This window comes from Podarcis tiliguerta (genome assembly GCF_965153285.1).
Source record: "Podarcis tiliguerta genome assembly, chromosome: Z".
NCBI lineage: Eukaryota > Metazoa > Chordata > Lepidosauria > Squamata > Lacertidae > Podarcis > Podarcis tiliguerta.
In genome coordinates this window covers 39,548,140-39,574,431 of record NC_139553.1, presented here as the reverse complement: position 1 = coordinate 39,574,431, position 26,292 = coordinate 39,548,140, and the positions used below count along the sequence as shown (strand labels likewise).

The 26,292-nt window shown below is 44.5% G+C and overlaps 2 protein-coding genes across 4 annotated transcripts in view; one reads left to right on the top strand and one right to left on the bottom strand.

Annotated features, from left to right (window-relative positions):
* LOC310668967 (protein ATP1B4-like) overlaps positions 1-26,292 on the top strand; it is a 91,197-nt gene that overhangs the window by 35,687 nt on the left and 29,218 nt on the right. The window contains exon 1 of one of the 2 annotated variants that reach the window (XM_083422330.1): positions 10,667-10,806. The exons of the other annotated variant lie outside the window; for it this stretch is intronic. The gene's annotated coding sequence lies outside the window, so the exon portion shown is untranslated. Of the gene's footprint in view, positions 1-10,666; positions 10,807-26,292 lie in introns of those variants that run through there. 2 annotated transcript variants of the gene reach the window in all.
* TMEM255A (transmembrane protein 255A) overlaps positions 1-26,292 on the bottom strand; it is a 33,201-nt gene that overhangs the window by 4,645 nt on the left and 2,264 nt on the right. For both annotated transcript variants that reach the window (XR_014506942.1, XM_083422353.1), the window contains exons 2-8: positions 18,260-18,402; positions 12,278-12,340; positions 9,536-9,625; positions 7,076-7,138; positions 6,102-6,190; positions 2,936-3,095; positions 1,652-1,795 (exon numbers count right to left, since the gene is read on the bottom strand). Coding sequence is in view for 1 of the 2 variants with exons in the window: in XM_083422353.1 (XP_083278479.1) it covers positions 1,652-1,795; positions 2,936-3,095; positions 6,102-6,190; positions 7,076-7,138; positions 9,536-9,625; positions 12,278-12,340; positions 18,260-18,402 (752 nt within the window). In the remaining variant the exon portion in view is untranslated. The remainder of the gene's footprint in view (positions 1-1,651; positions 1,796-2,935; positions 3,096-6,101; positions 6,191-7,075; positions 7,139-9,535; positions 9,626-12,277; positions 12,341-18,259; positions 18,403-26,292) is intronic.

Here is a 26,292-nt window from a genome sequence, read left to right as displayed (position 1 = left end):
ACCTGGCTATGAGGCATTTCAGGGAGAGTTTATCTTTATATCGCCTCCCCCGCTAGGGCATGTTGAATTTTTCAGCTTTTGAATTCCAGAATGAGGGGTGCTAAAAAGTTGTAACATGGCTTGGGAATTCAAAAGATGTTTTGGTTAAATTAATATAATTTAGTTTCGCTTGGTTAAGTAAAAACGTGTGTAAAATTGCATAGAAATCATTAAAAGAGACTGTCAAGTACTTGCAGTTATACTGTATGTTTATATTATTTGTATTTATTATTCCTTTTGTTCAGCACTTCCTGACATTTTCGGAAGGTAAAACTAGAATTCTTTGGCTTTCCGAAAGCAGTTTATGTGCTTCTTCATCAGGCACAGACTTGCCAAGCTAAATGTTGTCCAATCACAAAATAGCAGATTTGAATTCCTCTCACCCCCAAAACACATATTTAAGCTTACTGAAGAAATTTGTAAAAATTAAGTTTCATGCCCTACTCCCCCATGTCAGCTTCAAGGGCCAACTTGGTGAAATATGAAGATCATCGCAGGAAGAGGAGGATCAATTTGCCCCAGCAGTGAGAACCCTGGTGCACTCCAGATTGGAACTATAGAATCCAACTCTGGGCAATACAGGAATGTTTTGCCCAATGTGGGGTTCAAACCCACAACTCTGGGATAAAGGCTGGAACTACATCGATCTTTTAAACATTATTAGGACGATATTAAAAGTAACGTTCTATAACGTTTAACATGCATTCCCTCTTTGCCAGCACCCTCTGGTGTTACATTTTAATAAAGGTAAAGGTAAAGGTACCCCTGCCCGTACGGGCCAGTCTTGACAGACTCTAGGGTTGTGCGCCCATCTCACTCAAGAGGCCGGGGGCCAGCGCTGTCCGAAGACACTTCCGGGTCACGTGGCCAGCGTGACATCGCTGCTCTGGCGAGCCAGAGCCACACACGGAAACGCCGTTTACCTTCCCGCTAGTAAGCGGTCCCTATTTATCTACTTGAACTTTAACGTGCTTTTGAACTGCTAGGTTGGCAGGCGCTGGGACCGAACAACGGGAGCGCACCCCGCTGCGGGGATTCGAACCGCTGACCTTTCGATCGGCAAGCCCTAGGCGCTGAGGCTTTAACCCACAGCGCCACCCGCATCCCATTAAAAGAAACGTTCTATAATGTTTAACATGCATTCCCTCTTTGCCAGCACCCTCTGGTGTCACATTTTAATAGCACATTTTAAACATTATAAACCATGAGAGTAGATCTGCCCAAAGAGTCTCATGCTCTACCGACTGAGCTAAACTCCCATCATTCCTTGATTGTCAGCCATATCATCTGGGAGCTGATGGGAGTTGAAGCCGCATAACAACTGAAGGCCCACAGGTTCCCTACAATTATACAGGCTGAAACTGAGCAGAAAAGTGAAATGTGTTTCACCACACCTGCAAAAAAAAACAAGGTAAAATTTGGAGCCAGGAACAGAGGCGAAATGACAGCAAGACAAAGGCAAAATAGTTTTCTCTCCTCCAAAGGATGGAACATAAAAGATTGCATAGAAAAAAGAGGCAGTTGTAACGAAACTGCTTGATGGTGCACCCCCTCTGTAAAAAAAGCAGATTTCTCTCTTAAGTAAGCACAGCAGCCATTTGACCCAACATACCTGGAAGTCATATGCTGAATACGGTGGCAGGTGAGGCGTGCTGTGGTAATATGTGTTGTATGACGTCACCTGGGGTCTCGAGTAGTAAGATACAGTGGGCCGTGCATTTTCAACTGTGCAGTTTATAGCAGGAAGTGAGGGAGTCTATGAACACAATGGAAAACGGAAAACTCACTTAGCTTGTGGTCCATTTATTCAAATGGCCAGAGGAGATCAGAATACTGCAAGAGAAATGGGGGAAATACAGATCTTGCCTGTACACTACGATCTACCTCAGGGGTCCTTCTCAAGTGTCCCGCTGTGGGGAACCTCCTGGCCATGGGCCAAATCTGGCCTGACAGGCCTTCTCATTTGGGCAGCTGGGCTGCTCTTCCCAAACCACACCCACCAGCCCCACCCCTTGACATCCTATATGACATCAGGTATATGGCTGTAAAAAGCAGGGTTGAAATATCCCTGTACATCATCTGAAATGGGGGGGAGCTCAGTCCTGGTTGGTTCAGGTGTGTAAGGAACTCTCCTCTGCACCCAAATCCTGCAGAATGTAAGACTGGATCCCTCTGCCCATTAGCTAATGCATGGGGGAATTCAAATGCCTTTACTCTGTGGGCCAACTCTGACAGGTGGGTGGGACGATCTACCCGAGATCAATAGGATGACAGAAGATGGAGAAGGTGTGTAGTCACACTCACCTGTCAAAGCTGGCCTGCAGGTGGGAGGATATAATTATCTGACTTGCCAAGACAAAAAGATTCCCCACCCATGAGTTTGGTCGTCATGTACAAGAGATATGGCCTTTCCTATAGTGGCTCCGAAAACTACGCAACTCCTTCCTGATGAACTTGAACCTTGCCACTTGAATTCTGGCATTTTGGGAGGCCACAAAGCCTTTCATGGCTGACTTTAATAGCTACCAAAAAATGTCTCGTCACCTTTAACTGGTGCCCACCCAAAATTGCTCTGGTCTCCAGAGCAGCTTCTCATTTTTAATCCCTCTAACTTCTGCTGTGTCTGTTTCAGTGTTTCCCAACCTTGGGTCTCCAGCTGTTTTCAGACTACAGTTCCCATCATCCCTGACCACTGGTCTTGCTAGCTAGGGATGATGGGAGTTGTAGTCCAAAAACCGCTCAAGGCCCAATGTTGGGAAACACTGGTCTATTTGTCCTTTGTCTCTCATTCCTTTGCACACCACATGGTGAGCACATAGCTCTAAAAAGTGACACAACACACTTGAAATAAATAAAAAATTCTACTTGTCTATGTTTCCTATGGACATCCTCTTACCATATCTTTAAAGCCTCCTAGGATTGCAGCGGTGATGATCCCGAGAAACAAGCCCACAATGTTCAAAATGGTTGCTGACCAGAGCAGGTGGTAAAGGTGAATGATATCTTGGCAGCTGCTGACGTCAATGTACTCGTAATAACCACCGGAAATCTCCACTCTGTTCAATCCAAAGAAAGGCAAAACATCTTTCAGAAAGGCAAAACATCTTTCAGTAGATAATCCTCATTTTGGGACACCTTTGCTAGAGGGACGTAAGAACATAAAAGAGTCCTGCAGAACTACTGTTTGGGGGGCAGGCAGGTATGGGGGTCTCCCTGGTCTTGAATGGGGTAACTGTGCCCCTGAAGGACCAGGTGCTCAGCCTGGGAGTCATTTTGGCCTCACCGCTGTCCATGGAGGCACAGGTCAATTCTGTGTCCAGGGCAGCTCCATCTGGTACGCAGGCTGAGACCCTCCCTGCCCGCAGACTGTCTGGCTAGAGTGGTGCATGATCTGGTTATCTCCTGCTTGGACTACTGCAATATGCTCTCTGTGGGACTACCTTTGAAGGTGACCCGGAAACTACAACTAATCCAGAATGCAGCATCTAGACTGATGACTGGAAGTGGCCACTGAGACCATATAACACTGGTCCTGAAAGACCTACATTGGCTTCCAGTATGTTTCCAAGCACAATTCAAAGCATTGGTGCAGACTTTTAAAGCCCTAAATGGCCTCGGCCCAGTATACCTGAAGGAGCGTCTCCACCCCAGTCATTCAGCCTGGACACTGAGGTCCAGCTCCGAGGGCCTTCTGGCGATTCCCTCAGTGAGAAGTGAGGTTACAGGGAACCAGGCAGAGGGCCTTCTCAGTAGTGGTGCATGCCCTGTGGAATGCCCTCCCAACAGATGTCAAGGAAATAAACAACTATCAGACTTTTAGAAGACATCTGAAGGCAGCCCTGTTTAGTCTGATGTTTTATCAAGTTTTTAATATTCTGTTGGGAACTACCCAGAGTGGCTGGGAAAACCCAGCCAGACGGGCGGGGTATAAATAAGTTATTATTTGGCCAAAGACCCATCTGGTCCTACACCCTCTTCTCATAGATGCCTGTGGGAAGCCCGCAAGCAAGACCTGGCTGCAACAGAGCTCTCCCCACCTGTAATTCGCAACAATTCATATTCAGAGACCCCTTGCCTCCAACCGTAGAGGTAGATTTAAGCCATAGCAGTTAGCAACCATTGGCAGAACTACACTCCTTCACAGAGTGCAAAGTTAAAAGAATAGGATTTGCTGTCACAAGTTGTGTGGTGATGGCCACCAACTTATATGGGTTTTAAAGGGGGTTTAGGCCAATTCATGGAAGATAAAAGTTATCAATGATTACTAATCAAGGTGGTTAAGTGCCATCTTTAGGATCAGGGGGAGCATGTCTCTAGATAACATTGCTTGAGATGGAGAACAATGGAAGATGGTTTATTGCCTTTTGTGCTCTGCATCTGTGCTTCCTAGAGGCACTTGACTGCCTACTGTAGAAAACAGGGAGTTGGATGTGTTAAGCCAGGTATGGGGAACCACTGGCCTTCCAGATGTTCCCAAACTACAACCCCCATCAGCTGCAGCAAGCATGACAATACACCAGGGGGGATGGGAGTTTAATTCAGCAAAATCTGCAGGGACAAAGGTTCCCCACACCTGATATAAGCCTTGGTCTTTTCCAGCAGGGGCTCTTCTTATATCACTGTATCGTTTTCTCTCCATGGTAAATTTATAGTATTTCAGGAGGGCCTTTGGGGACCAGTTAGTCTTTCTGTTGCAAAAAAAAAGGAGTCCATTGTGGATTTTTCTGCTGCTCTGGTTTCAGATGGCTGTGATTGTTTAACATTAAAAACAGCTATCTAACAGGGGGTTTTTGCACTTTCAAGTGTTCAGATCTTTTCACAAACGTCATTTAACTGTAATCCTTACAACAACCTTGTAAGGTAAATCAGTGCTATTTTCCCCATTTTGCAGATGTGGGGAATAAGGCACATGACAACGCTGCCAGTCTCTGGTCACTTAGTGAGTCCACAAGTTTGAACCAGGGACTTTTGGATCTGCAGCTCAGGCTGCAACCCTATACCCTAGGGGTGGGGAATCTTCTTGGGCCAGATCTTTATCTCCCTCTACCCTGTGGGCCAACTTTGACAGCACCAGTTAATTACCTAATGTCATATTGATGCTTACCTAACCTTGGTAGGCTGCATTAAACCCCCCTGGCTTTAAGTAAACCACCAAGAACAGTAAACAGAAAAAGGTACAGAGGGACAATCTGACTTTGCAGGCTGCCAGCTGAATGACATGACCCAGTAAAAGTTATCTCTATAGCACAAAGCTCAGGCCTCATTTGCACTTTACACTTAAAACAGTATAATGCCACTTTAGTCATCGCTTGCCTCTAGGAATCCTGGGAGACCTGTTGTTTGTTAAAGGTGCTGAGAGTTGCAAGGAAACCCCTATTCCCCTCACAGAACTATCATTCCCAGAGAAGTCCCAGAGAATTCTGGGAAGTGGAGCTCTGTGAGAATAGGGTTCTCCTAACAACTCTCAGGGACGTGGGTGGTGCTGTGGTCTAAACCATGGAGCCTCTTGGGCTTGCCGATCAGAAGATTGGTGGTTTGAATCCCCACAACGGGATGAGCTCCCATTGCTCTGTCCCAGCTCCTGCCAACCTAGCAGTTCAAAAGCATGCCAATGCAAGTAGATAAATAGGTACCACTGCGGCAGGAAAGTAAACGGCGTTTCCGTGTGCTGCTCTGGTTTCGGTGTTCAGTTGTGCCAGAAGCGGCTTAGTCATGCTGGCCACATGACCCATAAAAACTGTCTGCAGACAAACGCTGGCTCCTTCGGCCTGTAAAGCAAGATAAGCGCTGCAACCCCAGAGTCATCTGCGACTGGACTTAACGGTCAGGGTTCCTTTACCTTTTAACAACTCTCAGGCTGTTAACAAATTACATTTCCCAGGATTCTTTGGGGGAAAGCCACAGCTGTTTAAAGTGGAGTGATACTGTTTTAAATGTATAGTGCAGATAGGGTCTCAGCCTGAAACAACTCCTTCATACTCAAGACTGCAGGATTGACACAGGGGCTTGAGCTCCCCCATTTCACTCTCTGCCTACAGCTGAGGCTTTTCCATGTCACTCACCTCCCACAGTTGTAGAGGTCGCAGCAGAAGCAGGTGTTGCCTTTGATCTTGGGCGTGCAGGGGCTGCGGTGCTGGGGGTGGCAGACTGCCTGTTTGAACAACAGAGACAGGGCTTACAGAAGCTGAAGACCATCTCTTTCTGGAATTGGCAGGTTTGCTCCTACAGCATTTCCAGAAGCCTGTTTCTGATTTGTACAATTCTGCTTAATTGCAAGTGTGAGAGCATGCGTCTGAATGCTCCCCCGCCACAAACAGTAAACAAAAAAATGTCACTACAGACCTTCATCCCTAGCACATCAAGAAGATATCTTATATAAACTATTTCCCCTGAGACAAACTTTTCAATATGCACTGATTTTATTTTTTAACACAGAGGAGCATGTGCTTTCCTCCCCCTGTAGTCGTGCACTCTAGAAACATCATTTTTTGTTTATGAGAACAAGATTTCTGAAGGGCTGCAAAAGTTTGGTTCCTGCAGACCAGGCAGGTGGAGTATTTGAACAGGCAACTTTAGAGATCAACAAATCTGCCAATTTGGGTTTTTCTCTCTTCTCATTTTTCCAGTTCAGTTCTCCGTGTTTCTGCATCCTGGATTTTTTAAAGTCCTCTCAAAAATGTAGTGCAATTTTGTCCTAACATGCACATTTTTTGTAGACAATTTTGTCTAATATACACATTTTTGCAAAGCAATATTATACATTATTTCTACACATTTTAAAATGCACACTTTCCCATCACATGCACTTTTTTTTTTTTACACAATTATTTGGTTGGAGAATTGCATCCCAACATTTGGAGGAGTGCAGATTTCTAAGGATGGCTGTGTTTCAGTTTGTGTATTGCTTTAGAAAGGATGAATTAGGTAGGTTTGCATTAAAATTCCAGCCAAACTGCATTTCTCCCCCATTTAACACCCAGAATTTCCTGCTCACTCATGTTGCAGAAACTGAGGGAGCAGGAACACAGTGACCCACCTCTGGCTGAGCTGTGCTTTTGGAATAGTAGTGACATCGACCTGCATACAGTGGCCTCAGATCCTGTTAAAAAAAAAAGATAAGAAAAATAGTAGGGTAGAGTTAAAAAAAAATGAAAAAGTGAATCAACCCTGATATATTTTTTTGCTGAAACAGTGGGCAGATGATCAAATTAACCATATTTTCAGACAACCTACCGCCTGCTTGAAGGAAGCACAAAGGAAAACGACACCCAGTAGTGCACAAGAACATAAGAACAGGCTTGCGGGATCAGGCCAAATTGGTTGGTGGAGGGGTAAGTGCCTACCCCTCCAATGGTGGTGCTAAAAGGGAATTCCGTTAAAGGAATCCAGGGGCTTGCCATCCCTTTCGTCCTAGTCCCTGGCATCGGACTTGGGCCGTGCAAGCCCCAGGGGGCATGTGGGTGACAGATGAGAGACTGATGCCCAGCTTCATTTCTCACCATATGGTTCTCCCATACTGGCTTCCGCTGGAATCCAGAGGTCAGTTCTGTCCCTGGGGCAAGGATAGATAGTCATAACCAATGCCTAAGCAACCACTCACGTGTGTGTATTTAAATAAAGTTGTGGCCAAATTCATGCCAAAAACCTTAAACAAAAATTGATGTGTGAAGTGTGAGTTATTGGGGTGGCCTGGGGGACCTCGATGTGCAACAGGACAAAGTCCACCTCCTGAGTGCTATCTGCAGCTGCTAGGGTTCGCATATGTCCCTCTTTTTCCAGGACATATCCTCTTTTTCATGAGTGTGTAAAATGAGAGTCACCATAGCGATCCACAGTTGAAAGTAGAAGTCGGCAAATGTGTCCTCTTTTTTTTGCTCTTCAAAATATGGCAACCCCTAATACTACAATACCACTAAGCACTATAATACAATTTTAAACAGCCATGGCTTCCCCCAAAGAATTCTGGGAGCTGTAGTTTGCTAAGGGTGCTGGGAGTTTTTTTTGGAGCCCCTGCTATTTCCCACACAGAGCTACAACTCCCACAATTCACTGGGAAAAGGTACTTTCTCCATTCTCAACCTCTTTTTTTATCACTTTGAAAAGCTCTTTGTTTGGGCTTTTATTGCAAATTACAGCCTCCTTAATGGTTAATATCAGGAAAAGCCTCTGCAGTGCCCTTCAGCCAAGCAGGAGATAAGTGCAATAACACCCTCCTCATTGGTGCTCCCCAGCAACAGATACCTCTGATACCGGAGTACTCTTGTGGGACACTCTTATGTTATAGCAGGACAAAAGTGGCACAGAAACAGGAAGGTAATGGAATATTTGTGGTTTGAAAAATGTGAGAAAGGCAGCCTGATATAACTAGCATGTTTAGCTCTAGTTAATGCATGAAGGAGTAAAGACTGTTGTTCCTAGAAGTGACCAGGTCACTTCTGCTGACTTCCTAACACAAAGAAAAGCTGGATTCTGCATCTCAATGCAAACTGATAGGAGTCTGTAGAACTTTGCATTTTATCTTGATATTATAACTACTTCACATAACTTATTTTGATTCTGGTAGTCATAGCAAAGGGCAAGCTACTATAGCAGGCACTGACCTCACCCCCCAAATGCTAGAGATGTTAAACCTGTAGCTGAATGAGGTGGTAAAATAGGCTATACCACTTCTGATTGTGTGTGTGTGTGTGACACATTTTGAAATGCTTTCCCCCCTACAATGAAAACAAAAACACACCATGAAAATAGAAAACCAGCAAAGCAAACTGGGCTGGGCTATCACCTTTTTCCCTGTTGTGTTAGGTTAAGGATTTTTTTTTTTAATTTGTAAGGTGTTTTTTTTAAAAAATAGAAGGTAAGTGTTAAAAATTGGCACCTCCTCATCTGAAGCCTGAAATGGAACACCCCATGCTGCCAACCATGGGGAACCGACTTGGGCCCCAGGTTATGGATGGCCAGCACACTGATGTGACTTCATGACATCATGTTGAAATGTGATGTCATGACGCCCCGCGGCCTCAGAACCTGACTTCCAGTGGCACCGCAAGCCAGGTTCCGAGACCTCACTAGGCGTTGGACAGCATCTCCGAGGTCTCGGGTGTGACTTCCTCTGCTCTGCAAAGCACCGGAAGTTGCATCAGGGGGCCTGTGGTGGGTGCTGAGCACCCACAACCAAATTTTTGTGTGTGCTCGGGCCCCGCTAGAGATGGCGCCCCTGCTGCCAACTCATTCCATTGCATGCATAGGCCAGGTCTCATGAAGTCCTCTGGACTCCCCACTGAGCAATGCCCACATGCTTTCAGGCATGTTCATTGGCATGAGGACTAGTGTCTGGCTTTTTAAAAGCAAAGCTGAGAATACCAAGAAACTGGATTCTGCTGCAAATCCTTTATTTTGTGCTTTCCCACAGTTCTTTCTGGCGTGCCAGTATGCAGCCCTGCTCACAAGCGTGGTGGACGTGGCAACACAATCACATATCCAGTCGGCTGGTACTCACTATGTGCCTGGCAGCAAACACACCATCCACAATGGCACAGCAGAAGGCGGCGATGACGCCAAAGCTGATGAACACGATTGAAGCAACCAGCTGTGGGGGAAAAAGAAAGCTACATGGAGTCATCTGCTTCTATATTAAAAAAAAACATGCAAGGTTTTGCCCTATCCCCGATTATATTTTCTGGAGTGGCTGACAACTGCCCGTTCCTTTTTTAAGCAGGTTTGTATAGTTTAATAACCCAGATCAATCTGCTAATAGGAGCGAATGGTTAGATTTCTGCTGCCTGAAATATCCTTTAAAATATTAATGTTTGGATATAAATGACAAGAAAATCACAGAATTTTTTTTTATATAAAAAAAATCACATACCACAATACATCTATGCATATGATTCTTAAACACTCTCCCTCTCAATAAATAATTAATAAACATTCAATGTGTACACAATTTCTTATTTTCACGAAAAAGCTATTGCTATTATTTAATATTATCATACAAAAATAGATTACAGTAATAAGTAACTACATTTTGACCTAGTGAACAAAAGAGGAGAAACTTTGGCCCTCCAAGTATTGCTAAACTACAACTCCCATCAACCCTACCAAGTCTGGCCATGATGGGAGTTGTACTTCAACAACATCAGCAGGGGCCAGAGAGTTCCCCACACCTACTCTAGAGGTCAGTTTCTAAAGCTGTTCGTCCTTCTTTAGTTGTCGTTTTTTTTAAAGACATATAGGTAACCTACAAGATTCTCAAGTCTTGTTTTATATCTTTGCTTCACGAGTCCCAAAGCCATAGTTTTCTTGATCAATCATCGCTGCAGCTTGCTGTAGTACTTTTAATTGCTCACAGAGCTTTCTCAGTAAATCACTTTTTTTAAAAAAAGGCTTCCATGAGTCCTTGCTCTATGTAATACCTACAAATAATGGATGCTCCTTTCAGCTCAATGCTACAGCAATTGCCAAGGCATGTGTGCAAAATGCTACTCTCCCAAGTTTTGGGAGGGTTAGGACTGGAAGTATCGTCCCACGTCTGTGGTTGGCAAAAGGAAAGAGCCAGTGTCTTGAGCTGATGACAGAAGACAGAGGAATGGAATTCTGAAAGCACAACTCGGAATGCAAGATGGAACGGAATGACCAAGATTAGATGATCCCTCCATGACTCCTGCAGCCTGGGCAACCGGCCACTGAGGAAGACTACTGGGGCAGCATCCCCTGGGGCTGCCAGGCCACTGCTGTTCCACCTGACTACTTCCTGATTACCTGCCCCAAGGTACTTGCATTATTACATAGAACTACTGCTTCTCCATCACAACGGGTGATTTATACAGTTTAAGAGAAGAGCTGTGGGTCAGGAAAATGGGGGGAGAAGGGAAGGAAAGCAAGCCGATTCAAGATACTGGCTGTTTCACAATGTTATTATAAGCGAAATAGTTATATAGTGGAGCTCCAGGAGTCAGTTCTGGGAAGAGAAAGGGACTAGAAGTGACCGTTTATTTGATTATTTTGACATAACAGCAGAGATCGGATTCCAAAAGCTGCTTATGCCAATGAAAACCCCAGCAGAGATATATACAACCACTGGGGTTACACAGATGTCTTTCTTTTTATGTATGGCGGCCTCTTCAGGCCTGTGGCAGTTGATGACATAGTCTGGATTCTAGACCCCTCCGTATAGAGCAGTGGTGAGGGACCTATGGCCTTCTGAGATGCTGCTGGACTCCATCAACCCCAGCCAGCATGGCCAAAGATCAGGGATGATGGGAGCTGCGGCCCAACATCTGGAGGGCTAGAGTTTCCCCCACCGTGGCTGCAGGGAGAGGGATTTGCAGGTGGACTCGGGGTTGGCCTGGCTGATCTTGAGGTTGTTAACCCACAGAAGCAGCCATTCAACAGATGGGAGGGCCCTGCTGGACCACTTTCCCCTGAGGTGCAGCCTGATGGAACAGCTGCCAACGGAGGCATTGGGAAACTGATAGCTCTGACTTGGTCCGAGTTGAGTTGATGGGGTAACCACCTGGCTAGGGGTCTGGCTGTACTCTCTGCTTCTCAGACCCATCCATCTGGGGAAAGGTGGTAGCCTTGTTTAAGGGTTACTGCCAGAGGCAGGAGTGACATACCTTTTGGGGTCCGCAGGCACCTTGGCAAACCACAGTGAAGCACACAGATCAATCTGTTGGCAACCTCTGGCTTGAGGCAATGCTGAGCTTTTTAGGAGAAGGGTTGCTTCTGCTTCAATGCTTCTGCTGTCTTTTATTATCTGCTGTTGATTTTTATTGCTATACATTGTATTTCTAATACTTACAAGTCACCCAGGAAATATTTATTGAGGGGAGGATATAAACCATTTAATAAATAAATACTTTGGTCTAGGACATGCTTTGCAAGCAAAAGAATAGGTAGGTCTCGTTCCCAATACCTCCAGTTGAAAGGGTCAGGTTAATAGGTGGTTACCTCTTCAGACCTTGAAGAGCTGCTGCTAGTCAGAGCAGACATTACCAAGGTAGATGGGGATCAGAGGTCTAAGGTAGCTTCCAATGCGCATTAGGTGAATCCATGTATCTCAGTGACGGAGTACACCCTTTGCACTCAGAGAGTCCTGGGTTCAGTTACTGGTACCACCTGGTAGGGTTGGGAAGGACCCTGGACCAGGTGAACTGCTGCCAGTCAGTGTGAGGAATATTGAGCCAACATGACAGTTAACTTAAAATGACAGTAACTTTACAACTGTTAAAAAACTTACCATTTGCCTTTTATTTTCTATCAAATTTGATCCAATAATTCCAAGAAATGACCCGAAGCCAAGCTGAAAGGCAAGGTTTTAAAAAATGTTTTAGATCTTTTAGAAGTCATCCATTTTAACCATTTAGCACAGATGCATAATTAGAAACCAGGGTTGGGGGGGGGGGGGGAAGAGACCACACACCACATATTCAGTCAGAAGCCTTAAAAATCTGAGGATTTTTTTAAAAAAACAAAAAACCAGAATCACCAAAATATTGCAACAGTATTCCTGATTTTTACCAGTGGAAGTAAATCACGTAATAAAGAGGAGCTTTTAGAAATTAGGCAAAATGCATGCAAAAATAATTTTTAATGCAGGTTGACAGCAATAATGCAGCAGTCGTCTTACAAATGCTTGACATAACTGGAGTAGCCAGCTGAGGCAGACTTCCAATTGAGTCAAGGACTTCTTATTCATACATCTCCTATGATACCTGCTTAATAAATGTAGTTGGCAGGCACCACCGATCTCAGAGCCATCGCATGGATCTGGCAGTAGCATAAAAACTATCCCACCACTGGCAGAACTTTTGGCCTTTTTTCTGCACCAAAGCAACAGCTATTGCTACCCGTGATGCTGCTTCCACAGGAGGATGAGAACAGCTTTAATCAGCCCAGCTACACAAGCTGTTGTTTACTGGGAACCCAGAAAGACAGGCATGCCAGGTATTAGGGGCAACACAACAGAAGAGAGCCAGGTGCTTGCCTCAAACAGCTCTTCTGATTCTCAACTTTGACCTCTGGGTTGCAAGAGTAGGAAAGGATGAGATTGTAAATAAGAGGAGGATTCTGCAGACCTCTTTGCAGAAACTAATATGATCATTACATGGTTCATCCCGTTCTATCCTCTCATCAAGCAATAACTTGCATGCATAAATGGGCAATCACTAGTTAATTGTCACAGACAGGGTTTTCATACCAGCCAAGGAAGAAATGCTTCCTCGCTTAAACAGTTCACACGTGTCTCGATGAACGTAAACACATGGCATATGTGCACGTGTAAACCAACCTATTGGTACTGACTATGTGCTGATTAGTAAACACCACTGCTACTTGAGGATTAAGACTTCAGGGTGGCCAAGATCCCTGCAGACAGGTGCAACCTTCCGTTCAGTGAGTAGTGGATGAGGTGACTTAGTGCAAGTTGCTTATTCACCCCAATTGTGATGGGTTGCCTTGTCTTGTCCTCCTCTAGAGTTAGTGATTATGGATGGGGGCGGGAAGAAGAATTCAATGTAGCACTAAGTTCAAGTCCCTTAGTGGTGCACTAGTTGCACGAGCATAATGTTTGACACATGATATGGTGCAGCAAGCCAGCATGGGTCTCATGGCTGATCACAGAATAGACTGCTGTTGCCCCAATACATCCTGTTGCATAACAAGCTTCTGCTAGCAAAACTGTTGCATAGGACATCATGTTATGCAACCATTATTCTCACCCTTGTACTAGCACATCATCCTTGATCAGAGTACACTGAATCCAGATATGGATTCCATCTGCCTGTGCATCTAATTACCCATAACCTGGGTCATTTGCCGGTCACAGTGGTTGCTTAGTGAGCTGTCCATCCACCAGAGTGTATAAGTGCCAAAATGCTCTTAATGGAATAAATTAGCAAAAAGCCCATGATGGATGGCAGATGGGACATGATTGAAGGAGCGAAGCGTTATTAAGGGCAGGGTAACCCTGTGTCAAGGGGTGGTTTTATTTTTCTCTGTTGCAAATGCTCTCAAATGCGGCACCTCACTTCCCCAACAGTAGCAGGTGTGGCAGGGAGGAAAATGAGATGTACTTGTATACTAAGTTTACTCCTAGTGGTTCCAGCTGCAGGGGTCGGGAGTCAATCAACTGAGAATGAAGTTGCTTCTATCTGCACACAACTCCTTCCAGCGTTATGTTGCCCAATCATGCTAGGATGTGACAGAATGGTGGCTCACTGTATGGCAGGAGTGGAGAATCTGCTGTCCCCCAGATGCTGCTGTCATCCCTAAGCACTGAGCTCCTGGCATCCCTAAGCACTGGGCAGGATGACTAGGGCTGATGGGAGTTGCAAGTCCAGCAACATCTGGGATGTCACAAGTTCTTCTTCCCAGCTGTAAGCTGTGGAAGTGTTATAGTACAGACATACCTCATGTTACGTTTGCTTCAGGTTGCGTCCCGCGTGACCCAGAAATACCGGAAAGGGTTACTTCCGGGTTTCACTGCTCAGCATGCACAAACGTGCAAAATGACATCATGCTCATTCGCAGAAGCAGAGAATCTTGACCCGTGCGTGTGCAGACGCGGGTTGCATTTTTTTCAGGTTGCGAACGGGCCTCCAGAATGGATCCCGTTCACAACCAGAGGTACCACTGTACATGAAAGATCCTTAAAACTGGATGGGATAACTTCCAGATCTGTTTCTATGATTTTATTAAACACTGGCAGGAAGTAGTGGACTTTAGAGTACTAACAGATAATATTATAAAGGAATTAAACAAGGTGTTGTGTAATACAGCTGTTTAACACAGGGGTCAGGAATCTGTAGCTCTCCAAGCCTCAGCTGGAATGCCTCATGGTTAGCGTTGAGGGGAGCAACATCTGAAAGGCCACAGAGTTCCCATCCTTGATTTAATGCATCAGTTTATTGAGTAGAGTACTGATTACATTAGGGGCTGGTTCATATGCATGGTTAGCATGGGAACGAGACCTAAGCAGGTAGCAAAAGCACAGATACCCACATATGGAGCCTCCTGAGAACCTCTTTGAGCATTCATCTTTATTTGCATGCAGAATGCTTACATGGTGGTTAGACCAAGGGCACCTCCAGACTAGTGTTTCACCTCCAGTCACCCATGAATGCATTTTGCAACATGTCAATTATCATGCACTGGTGATGGATTCCGACTGGACCTCCCCAACATCATTATGCTTTGGTAGTTCTTTGATGCTTCCCCAACATGACCACATTACTGCCATGTGGAGGGGCACGCCTGCGCAACAGAAACGGGACAAAGGAGCATTTGTGGTATGAAAAATTACAGGACTTCAGCAGGGAGCCACAGTTCATGCACCAGTTGAAACTGAAACTTTTGCAGGTGCAAATGGGATGATGTGTAACTGCCTCAGCACCTTCATGAGCCCAAATCATCATGAATGCTCAATAAACAGAATGTCTGGAAGGGCCCTATATCTGGTCTTTACTTACCAGTCATTCCAATTTGTTTGTGGGACAAATTATGATTATTGTTATAATTATAATTATTGTTTTAAGACAATGGGCATTCATCCTGACTTCCTTGTGGGGTGTTTACACATCTTCCCACTAGTCATTTGTTCATCCCACACTTTTAAATGCATTTCCCCATCGCTTTCCAAATGACAAAAATGTTATGTTTCTATTTTTAAGTGGGTTTCTTGTGCTAGGTTGACAGAGTGCCTTAACCCATTTTAAGTGTGCCAACCTAAAGTTCTGGTGTCACTACCAGGCTACAAAATCAGCTTACACTCTCTCTGAAATGCCAATTCATATATACCGGTACATTAGGATTGCAGCATTAGGCTTGCATGTGTGAACAAGAAATTAGAGGTTTACATGCCAGGGAGATAACATAACAAAGCGCAAATGGTCTGCTAATGGAAACAATTACACATTTAACTATGAGAAATAAGGCAATGCATGTGTGAAGCAACCCAAAGTGTGCTAAGCTAAGAAACACTTGCTAGCTTGATGGTTTCTTTCTGCAACCTAGAGATCAGAGTGGAAATGTCCACAGTCTTGTACCGTGTACTGACATTTTGAATCATTCCAGCTGAAATGAGAGTATTTGCTGCGCAGCGCACCTACATTATCCTGCAGCCAAGATTGCATGGACTGACATTTAAGGGGCCAGAGTAGTAGATATTCTGACTCTGCCCTTTTGAAGGGATCACTTTCCAACATTCTGATGAGAAAAATGAGAGCAGAAAGTGTTTCAATATTATAAGAGCAGAATGAAGATCCCTTCTGAAAAGGGTTGGTATATTTCACCCAGAAGAGATACATAAAAGATGCAGAGCAGGGGTAGGACATTGCAAAGACCCAACTATCTTAAGCATGCACTGGGCAAATCCAACATTGGCTTTCTGAGTTCTCATATGTACTAAGCTATCTCAGGACACTTTGCATTCTGAGCCAGCTCGCTAAAAACAAATCCAGATGGCAGAGATGGGCTACAAAATCAGCAGATATAAGTTCAGCAGCAAGGCATTCTGTGGGCTAATAGAGACATGCATAGTACAGGACATGCAACATCAAAGGCAAACACGGACAAACAGTTCAGCATAGAGATTTAACACCAGAACCAGAAATTTTTGCAGCACCCCACACCACACAAATCCAACATGTTTTCATGGGATTGGTTCACATGCTCAGCTGTAAAGCATCAAGGTCATAGTACTCAAGGGCTGAGCAATGGTGGCTGGTTCATGCATGGATGTACCAGGCCACTGTCTTGTGTCCTCAGTGTGACATCAGAGGAATAGCTCACACATAACAGCAGCAGATTTAAGACTTGTTTGTGGGGCACTTGTAGCATGTGAAGGGGAGCTGAATGCCTCCAATTGGGTGCTGGCCTGCCAGTTAGCTACAGCCCAATGAAGCTTCCAGTTACGTTTCCTCCAAGTGATTGGAACCATCTGTGCAGCCTCCATTATTTTATGTACCTCATTAAGTGAGTAGGGGCATAAATATGGCAGATGAGCCTGCAGTAGTTAATTGTGAACCACACCTTGGTGCGATTGCAGACATGGGTTTAGAGGCATTTCTGCATTTTCCTGCTTCAGAAGACTGGCCAGTAGCCCCGGGTGAACTTTCCTCTGCATTGATGTTGCAGTTTTGGAAGGAGTTGAGCATGCATTCACTGCACATCGGAAACCCACAGCACAGGCACATAGAGGCTTTTTCCATGGTGGTCCCTTTTTGATCTGGTGTCGATCTACTCACCACCAATGGAAGTCAATGGGAGACTAGCAGAAATACCCAGTTCTCACCATTAGTTCCAGGTATGAGCATAACACTAGTTCACACTTGCATGTGTGGTGTGGCACTAGGCTGCAGGTGTGAGCCCTCAGTTAAACAGCCACAGAGACAACTTGCATATGAAGTTGAGTGAAACACATTGTCAACGGAGGTGGGTCACACAATTGGTGGATGAAGCACTAAGTGACAGACCATGGACTTGTTCAGGGGCACATGTTTCTTGCTGGATAACCAAGGGGACCTTTGCATGCATAAGTGAGCCACCACAAGCCTAATACCACAGACAAAACATCCATATCACTTCACTCCCAACACTACCCAGCGGAGTCAGGTCAGACATTCAGATACCAGCCAACAAGTGAACAGCAATCTGTAGAGCAGAGATAGACCCTCCAGATGTTACTGAATTCCCACTGTCACTGAACACTGACCTTGTTGGCTAGGGATGATAGAAGCTGGAGCCCCACAACATCTGGAGGGCCACAGCTCCTTCACGCCTCCTATCAGGGGTAGATACTCATGTGTGAACCAGTCCCAAATGATTTGCCACTGAATGTGACTCCATATGGAAACCATTGGCTCAAGGGTGTTATGGCCACACATGCAAGTAATCGTGTTGCAGTCACCCAGTGATGAACATGTATGTGTGGACCAGGCCCCCACCCCCATATTTAAAGCCAGAAGTAAGGAACTCGTGACCCCCCATAGGATGTTGGACTTTGAGGCCACCAGCTCCATCCAGCATGGCCAATGGTGAGGAAGGATGGAAGGTGCATTCCAACAAAATCTGGAAAGTCTCAAAGAAACAAAACATTCAATGAAGGCAGAAAGCAAATGAGCAGAGATTAACACTTAAGACATTCTAATCAATTTGGAAGGTTTGTGGGGACTTGGGCGGGAGCAACACAGCTTCTTGACCTACCTAGGAGTTCTATACTTACAATAACCCCTGGGTAATAACCTCCAACAGTCACATTTTGCGTTCTTGTCGTGGCAGCAAGACCAACCGTAAGAATTAACAGAGACACAATGAGAAGAGTCACCGTTACGTAGAGGGAATTTCTTTTTCTTCTATTGAAAGACCCTAAAACACACACACATATATACATATGCAAAAAATGTGCTAATTCCGTCAGTGTTGAGTAGCAAAGCATACCCTCTCCCCATATGCATCATATTCAGTTTCAGTTCTCTTGGTGGTATCATGAGATACCATATCAAGAACATAGGAAGCTGCCTTAGACCAGGCCAGGCTATTGGTCCACCTATCTAGCCCAGGGATGGGGAAACGTTTTGGCCACCTGTCAATCATCTGACATCACAATGTTGTTGGGTGATTGGCAGGTGGGTAGTCTTGCCCACCTGTCAAATGTAACCTGTGTGGGTGGGAGGAAATACTGTCCAAGGAGGATTGAACTACATTCTAATGCAGCCTTCCAAGCTTCTCCATCTGGACCTCAAGACTCTTCCCAGCACATGCCTTCTCCCTGGGCCACACATCTCACTGGCTACACACCTGCTTGGAAGGTGTCCTTCAAGTGTTTGCCTGGATGGAGAATGGATAGATGAGTGGGTACAGAAACCACTGGCTTCTTTGTGGATATACAAAGCTAAAAGCCACATCTGTTGCCCCTCCCACCTCTTTGCCTCTGGCCCTGCCCAGCACTGGCATGTGGCCCCCGGAATGTTGTCCATGAGGGCAATGTTTTATTGGGCATATTGTTCCCAGGATATAACAACAGGAGAAGCAGGAAGCTCTTAATTCCCACAAGAGAGAATTCCCCATTCACATAATATGTTTAAAACACTATGATTCCACTTTAAACAGTCATGACTTCCTCCCAAAGAATTTTGGGAGCTGTGGTTTGATAAGCGTGCTGAGAGTTATTCCTCCCAGTCCCAATTCCCAGAGTTCCTTGTGAAGAGGGACTGATTGTTAAAAGCACTCTGGGAATTATAGTGCCAGGAGGGGAGCAGGGGCCTCCTAACAACTTCCAGCACCTTTAGCAAACTACAATACCCAGGATTCTTTGTGGGAAGCTGTTACTGGCTAAAAGTGGTACTACGGAGTTTTAAACTGAAATATACTCTGAGTCGAGTAGTAATTTCATGCTCTTTATTTCAGCTCATAGGAACAGTGATCTAATTCCCTCCCCCCCAGCCTCAGGCTTTATATACATTATTTACACAATGAGTACCGTCTGATTGGTTGATTATGTTTCCCTCCTGGAGCCTGATTGGGCTGCTGCTGCAGGCCAATCAGTGGCTGCATCCTAGTATCCTACCGACTTAATAGGCTGATTAACTTCCTCCTGGGGTCTGATTGGGATGCTCCTGCAGGCCAATCAGGTTGTTGCATTCTAGGATCCTACCTGCGTATTCTTCTAGGATCCAAGCTTAGTACATAACATAAATGTCGTTGTGATTGTAGCCTAAGTCATTGCACAAACAGAATTATTTTTGCTCAGGGAACAGTGTGCCCCTTCTTCCTCTTCCACCCACATCCACCCCAGTCCCTGATCTGCCCTGGGTCCTCCCAACCCTCTAGAAAAGATTTGGGAACAGTGCAAAGTTGGTAAAGTTCTGTAGTGCGAGCAGAAGCTGTTCTGCTTGCACTGTGACTCAGATAAGATTCAACCCTATAGAAATATATAAAAGGCTGGCACACTTGCAAATCCCCACCAAGGTAGTTCCAAGAGTTGAACTAAGGACGCATGTTATGGCCCTAATCCGATTCCAGCAAAGAAACAAACAAATCTCGAATCACCTTCCTGACATCAATAGCTTCTCAAGGACACTTTGCAAAATACCAGGAGCAATGGCACGTCCTCAGTTTTCAGCAAGCCAGCATAGTTTATAACCCACCAAACTAATTAATCCACCAGACAGGGCAGGTTAATCATTATTTTTAAATAAATAAATAAACCCAATTTCAAAAAAGGAAATTCTGTTAGGCATCTTTTTAAAATAGCCTGGTTTAAAAAACAAAATCTGAATTTAACAACAACAAAAGTTAATGTCTGCAACTTAAGGTTTCTTAAAACTGAATCTGTGGCCCTCTGTGAAATAAACCAAGTTAAAAGTCTGTTGAATGAACTGGGCAAAAACTAGAATAAAAGCTGACTTTTGCAGTGGTGTGATTCATGCAGAACATTTTGAAATGGAAGAATCCCACTGCCCTAAACTCAAGGCAATTTAGTTTAGCATTTAGTAAACTGATTTTTTTAAAGGATGCTATGTTAATCTTACATGCTGTATACAATATATATATTTTTCAAGTTACTGAAATAATCATAACTTATCTGAACAGAAATATTTAATTATGCAAAAGAATTCAATAAAGCACCACCACAGTGTGGTTTAAATGTTACATCCAAACCAATTTGAGGCTTAACTTGGAAATTATTTTTATTCTGATATTTATAATCATTTTAAGACAGGACAACCCAAAACCTTACACTTCCTGTTCATCATGAGGTGCTGAGAAGTGGTATACTGATTTTTAGGATGCCCGAAGAGCTGTGTGCATGAATATTATTTATTTCATTTCATTCCATGTATTAATTGCTTCCTATAAAACACCTCAAAACAATCTAACAATGAAAACACCAACTGGGGAGAGGAGGCGGACAATTACACATATAAAGACAAAATCAAAACCAACACAGAGCCAACTGGGATAAAAAGTGTTCGGTTAAAAGTCTTGTTGGAAAAGGAAGGTCTTTAAAAGCTGCCAAAAAGATAATAGAGATGGCACCTGTCTGACAAGCAACAGGATGAGGAATTCCAAAGGGTATGTGTGCTTTCTAGAGAAAGTCACCTTAAAAAGTTAATAACCACTCTGATATTAGATCGGCCAAGAAGTAGTGTATCTACTCTAGTTGCCCAATTTGACCTGCACTGCATTTTTCACTGGCAGCATTCAGATGATCAAATCTCTGCCAGGATATGAACATGCTCTATGTGTCTACACACAGATGCTCTGCTCTCCCCTTTTTGCAAGCAAGGAACCATTATGTCCATGGTCTTCCAAATGAGCAGGAATATGAAACCATGGTATAACGTCAGCACCCATCTCTTGGCTTGCTTGTTTTATTGTTATTTATTTAATGGAATTTGTAGGGTGCTTGGTTGTGAACAGAGCCTCTAAGCAGTTTACCAAAAAATAAAACAAGCATTAAAATTATCAATAGAAGACAGTTTAAAAAAAACAGGAATTGAAAAACCCCAAATATAATTAAAACCAACAATAAGCTAAAAACAGGTTAAAGCACGTTTCCTTTTACATGTCTGGACAGGCTTAAGCACAAAAAAATGTTTTTAGCAGGCACCAAGAAGAGTTCAGCAAAGGTACTAGCCTAATGTCCTCAAGCAGGAAGTTTCAAAGTGTAGACACTGCTCCACTAAAGGACTGGTTTTTTGTTTTTTACAAGGGTGGAATGAATATTATGTGGCACCTGTAAACAGAGACAGTTCCACAATTGATGCAATTGAGTAGGCAAATACAGGGTAAGGTGATTTCTCCAGTAAACAGGCACCAAGCTGTTAAGGGCTTTATATAATAATATTAATACTTTGAACTTGGCCTGGTAACAAATGTGCAGCAACTAGCACAGGTCTTTAAGCAGAGGTGTTATGTGCTGACAAGGTCTCAGTGACCCAGCTGCTGCATTCTGCAGTAATGGCAGTTTCCAGATCAAACACCATTGTTTGCAAGCCATTAACTAAGAGGCTCATTCCTGTCTCGGCTTATTAAGCAGAGATCTGATTGTCTGCCCACAGCCATTATGTTACTTATTAATTTTATGAAGCACTTGATTCTGAGAACTCTCTTTGGAAAAATACAGCAGCATAAAATGTTCCATCCCACATCGCTGGGCGTTTGAAGTCAAACGACTCTAAATATGACACAATAAGTCGTGTATATTGCATTGATTGTTTGCAGACTATGAATATTTAATCCGTCAGCAAAAGAACGGGGCCATTTACATCCCATTTCCTGCAGAGAGTAGGTGTTGTCCAGTAATCGCCAACTTTTGCCTCTAGAAAATTCTGGGCGCTTAAGAATTCTGTTGTGGGAGTGTTTGGTGTTTACAGGGGAGCATCTAGGGAAGTCAAGTCAGGGCAGGTAAAGCCCAGTCCGGTTAAGCAGGTCAAATCACAACAGACAAGATCACATCAAGCAGCTAAAGTCTAGCCACAAGCAAGCACTCTTTGCATAGATAGCGAAGAAAAACAGGACCTTGGTTAGCTCCAAGTGTTAGGTAATGATTCCTTCTTCAAAAGCAGCTTGAAGAGTCGGCCCGGTGGGAAGCTATTCTCAAAGGAAAGGCTATGCAGGTTGCTAATGTGGCTAGCTCTGCCTCTCTAGAGCAGCTGCCTAGGTTCTTTAAATGTTATCATGCTATTTTCCTTTCTTTGACTTCTGCAAAGCCGGGGAAGTGGAGCAAGGGACTCATCCTGTGAGCCTGCAAATGGGCTGCGTATCCTCCAGCTGGGAGTGCCCCAAGTAGGGTGCTGATAATTTAACTCTAGAGAGACCTCCATTGCACACTGCAAGGTCCCAGGATTAGGGGTTACGGCATTAAATGCCGCAAATATAAATAAATGTGGGACTCCTTCAGAGAAAACATATTGGCTGTGAGTCCTGGAAGACCTGCTCCATGCTTTACAGGCTTTTCCTACCTGGCCTGGGAGGGCAGGGCCCTGACTGACTCCAGCTACAAAAGCTGAGGCTACTGAACAGACTCTTGTGTTGGGCTGTAGTTTGCTGGAGAATTGTTGCTTGTGGTTCTTATATCTTTATTTTAGATCTTGTTGAGATTTATGTGGAAATTGTTCTGTTTGTTTGCGTATCTTCATTTATTTATTTTTTATTAACTTTGTATACTGCCCTTCATCTGTAGAACTTAAGGCAACTCACAGCATAAAAATACAAGATAAAAACACAAAACACATGATAAAAAAAAAACGTAACAAGAAAGTGAAACCTCCCTCCCCCACGCTGTCCACAAACACCTTAAAAGGGGGTATAAGATATTAACCAGCCCAAAGGCTTGTTTGAATAGGAACGTTTTTGCCTGGCACCTAAAGGTGTATAATGAAGGCACCAGCCAAACTTTCCACAAACTGCGAGCTACTGCAGAAAAGTTCTTGTGTTGGCACACTCTGGACCTCTCATGGAGGAGGCACACAAAGAAGGGGCTGGGGGAATGATTGCAGGGATCAAACTGGTTCATATGGCGAAAGGGTGTCCTTGAAGTACTGCGGTCCTGAGCCGTTTAAGGCTTTATAATTAAAAAACAGTGCTGTGAATTGGTCCCAGAAACAGTGCTGTTGGGCCAGAATTGGTATAATATGCTCAAACTGACCTAAATCAGTGAGCAACCTGGCATCAGAATTCTGCACCAGCTCAAGTTACCATACCGTTTTCAGAGGCAGCCCTATGTATAAGGCATTGCAGTATTTTAAATGTTTTATTAATTGTTCATGACTGCTTTTATTATGTTGTAGTTATATATCGCTTTAATGTTGTAAGCCACCTTGAGCGTGGTTTGAATTGTGGAAAGGTAGCATACAAATAACATTAAGTAGGACTTTGCCATTGGTTTTCCAGGAAACAATCTTTGCTAGTGTCCTTGCATATGTACAACGAACCAAAATAGAGCTCCTTAATTTTATTGTTGTTCCCCTGCCTAATTTTTTTCTTTTGAGGTGCAAAAGCCTTGTGGGCTCTATCACAAGAGGTGTGGGATTATGATCCTTGGCAAAAGAAAGGCTTTATTCAGTCGTAATCATCTTTAAAAGATCACATAACTTTGAAGTAGACATTTTGAAACTTCATTTAGACCTGCATTTTCCCTTAGTGATTTAAATAATGGCCCAAATCAACCCATCCCCCCACCAAAGGCTTGAGAAACAAGCATGCCAAGAAAAGCAAAAATAAGGGGAATTGTCAATAACTTAGCGGGTGACTATATGTGACCAGCAGGCTGTATTCAGGTTGGCAAGTCAGAAATTGTGCAGGTTTGTATCACCTTCCTAAAATCCTGACTTCCCAAGTCAGTGCAGGAAATCCAGAACAGACTCCCAATGGGTGGCCATCCATTCCTGAAAAATCTCCTGTGAAGCACAGCCCACCAGCCCTCTAGATCGGAGGTGGGGAACCTTTCTCAGCCTGAGGGGCATATTCCCTAACGGTGTGAGCCACAGTCCAGAGGTGCGCAGGGCCAGAGGCAAAACTGGACAGAGCAAGTGCTCTAAATCTACACTCTAGCCTTCATCTGGGCAAACCAGAAACACGGTTCAAGTTCCAGGACATATTCCAGCCAGGCAAAAGTATTCCAGGAGGGTAAGAAAGGGGCATGTGGCCTGGGAGAAACCTCATTGGTCTGATGTCCGCCATCCCTGCTCTAGATAGTTAGTTTCGTAGTTGCTCTATCAGAAAGTTTCACCCAACACTCAACTAAAATATACCCTAGCACAACACTAGATCTAGCACTACCCTTTACATAAGAGAATAGGAAGCTACCTTTTACCAAGGCAGATCACTTAGTCATCTATCTCAACGCAGTCTGCACTGACTGGCAGCAGCTCACCAGGATTTCAGGCAGAGGATGTTCTCAGCCCTACTTAGAGATGCCGAGGATTGAACCTGGGGTGCAAAACAAATGCTCTTCCACTGAGCTATAGCACTTTCCCTCCAAGGCAGCAGAGAGAAGCAATGCTTTGCCCATTGAGGGACTCAAACCAGTGACCTCCTGAGTGTATTAGTGGCTGGCCGGCCAAATACACACCACAGAGGTCCCGTAGTTCATAAAGGCCCATCTCACTTGCATAATACTCACAGAAGAGGATTAGAGAACTTATTGGAGGCTAAGACTATCCATGGCTACTAGCCATGAGGGCTATGCTCTGCCTTTATGGTCAAATGAAGTAATGCTTCTTCAGCTCTGAAAATTGCAAGAGAGGAGAGTGCTCTTGTTCTCGGGTCCTGCAATTTGGCTCCTCATAGACATCTGGTTGGCCACTGTGAGAACAGGATGTTGGAGTAGGTGGGCTATTGGCCTGATCCAGCTGTCTCTCCTTATGTTCTTATGCTCCCGGCTAAGAAACCTAAATCACATTGCAAAGCACCAAATAATGAGGCATACCCTCCCTCAAAGAATGGACTCAGGGTCCTAACCAGTTCTGCATCTTGAACCTGCTTCAAGGGGGCCTGCCCAGCATTCAGTTGAGCGACACACACATGAGCTGGCACAGGCTTCCAAGCTGTGCCAGCTCACAGTGAAAAGACTTTGCATTTCACATTTCACGCCCCCTCTCCTGTGGCATCTCTAAGTCTGAAGATTTACTCCTTTCTGATGTGACCACACCAGTTGTGCTATCAAGGCTAAGTATGTTAAATGTGGGGAATGCTCTTGCTGATTTTTGAGAAAAGGGACATGAATTCACATTTGCAAGCAGCAAGTAGTGCCTCACATTCTTCAATAGGTAAAGGGACCCCTGACCATTAGGTCCAGTCGTGGCCGACTCTGGGGTTGTGGTGCTCATCTCGCTTTATTGGCCGAGGGAGCCGGCGCACAGCTTCCAGGTCATGTGGCCAGCATGACTAAGCCGCTTCTGGCGAACCAGAGCAGCACATGGAAACACCATTTACCTTCCCACTGGAGCGGTACCTATTGATCTACTTGCACTTTGATGTGCTTTCGAACTGCTAGGTTGGCAGGAGCAGGGACCGAGCAACGGGAGCTCACCCCATCATGGGGATTCGAACCACCAACCTTCTGATCGGTAAGCCCTAGGCTCTGTGGTTTAACCAACAGGGTGTGGCAAATAAGAAAACCCATGGCAAGGAAAAACCTCATTCAGTTAATTTGTTAAGAGAGGAGGAAGAACACAACCAGATTAGCAGCAACTTAACTCTGAAAAGCTGATTCGATTTGTTAATATCCAATATGACTTCTTTCTTTTC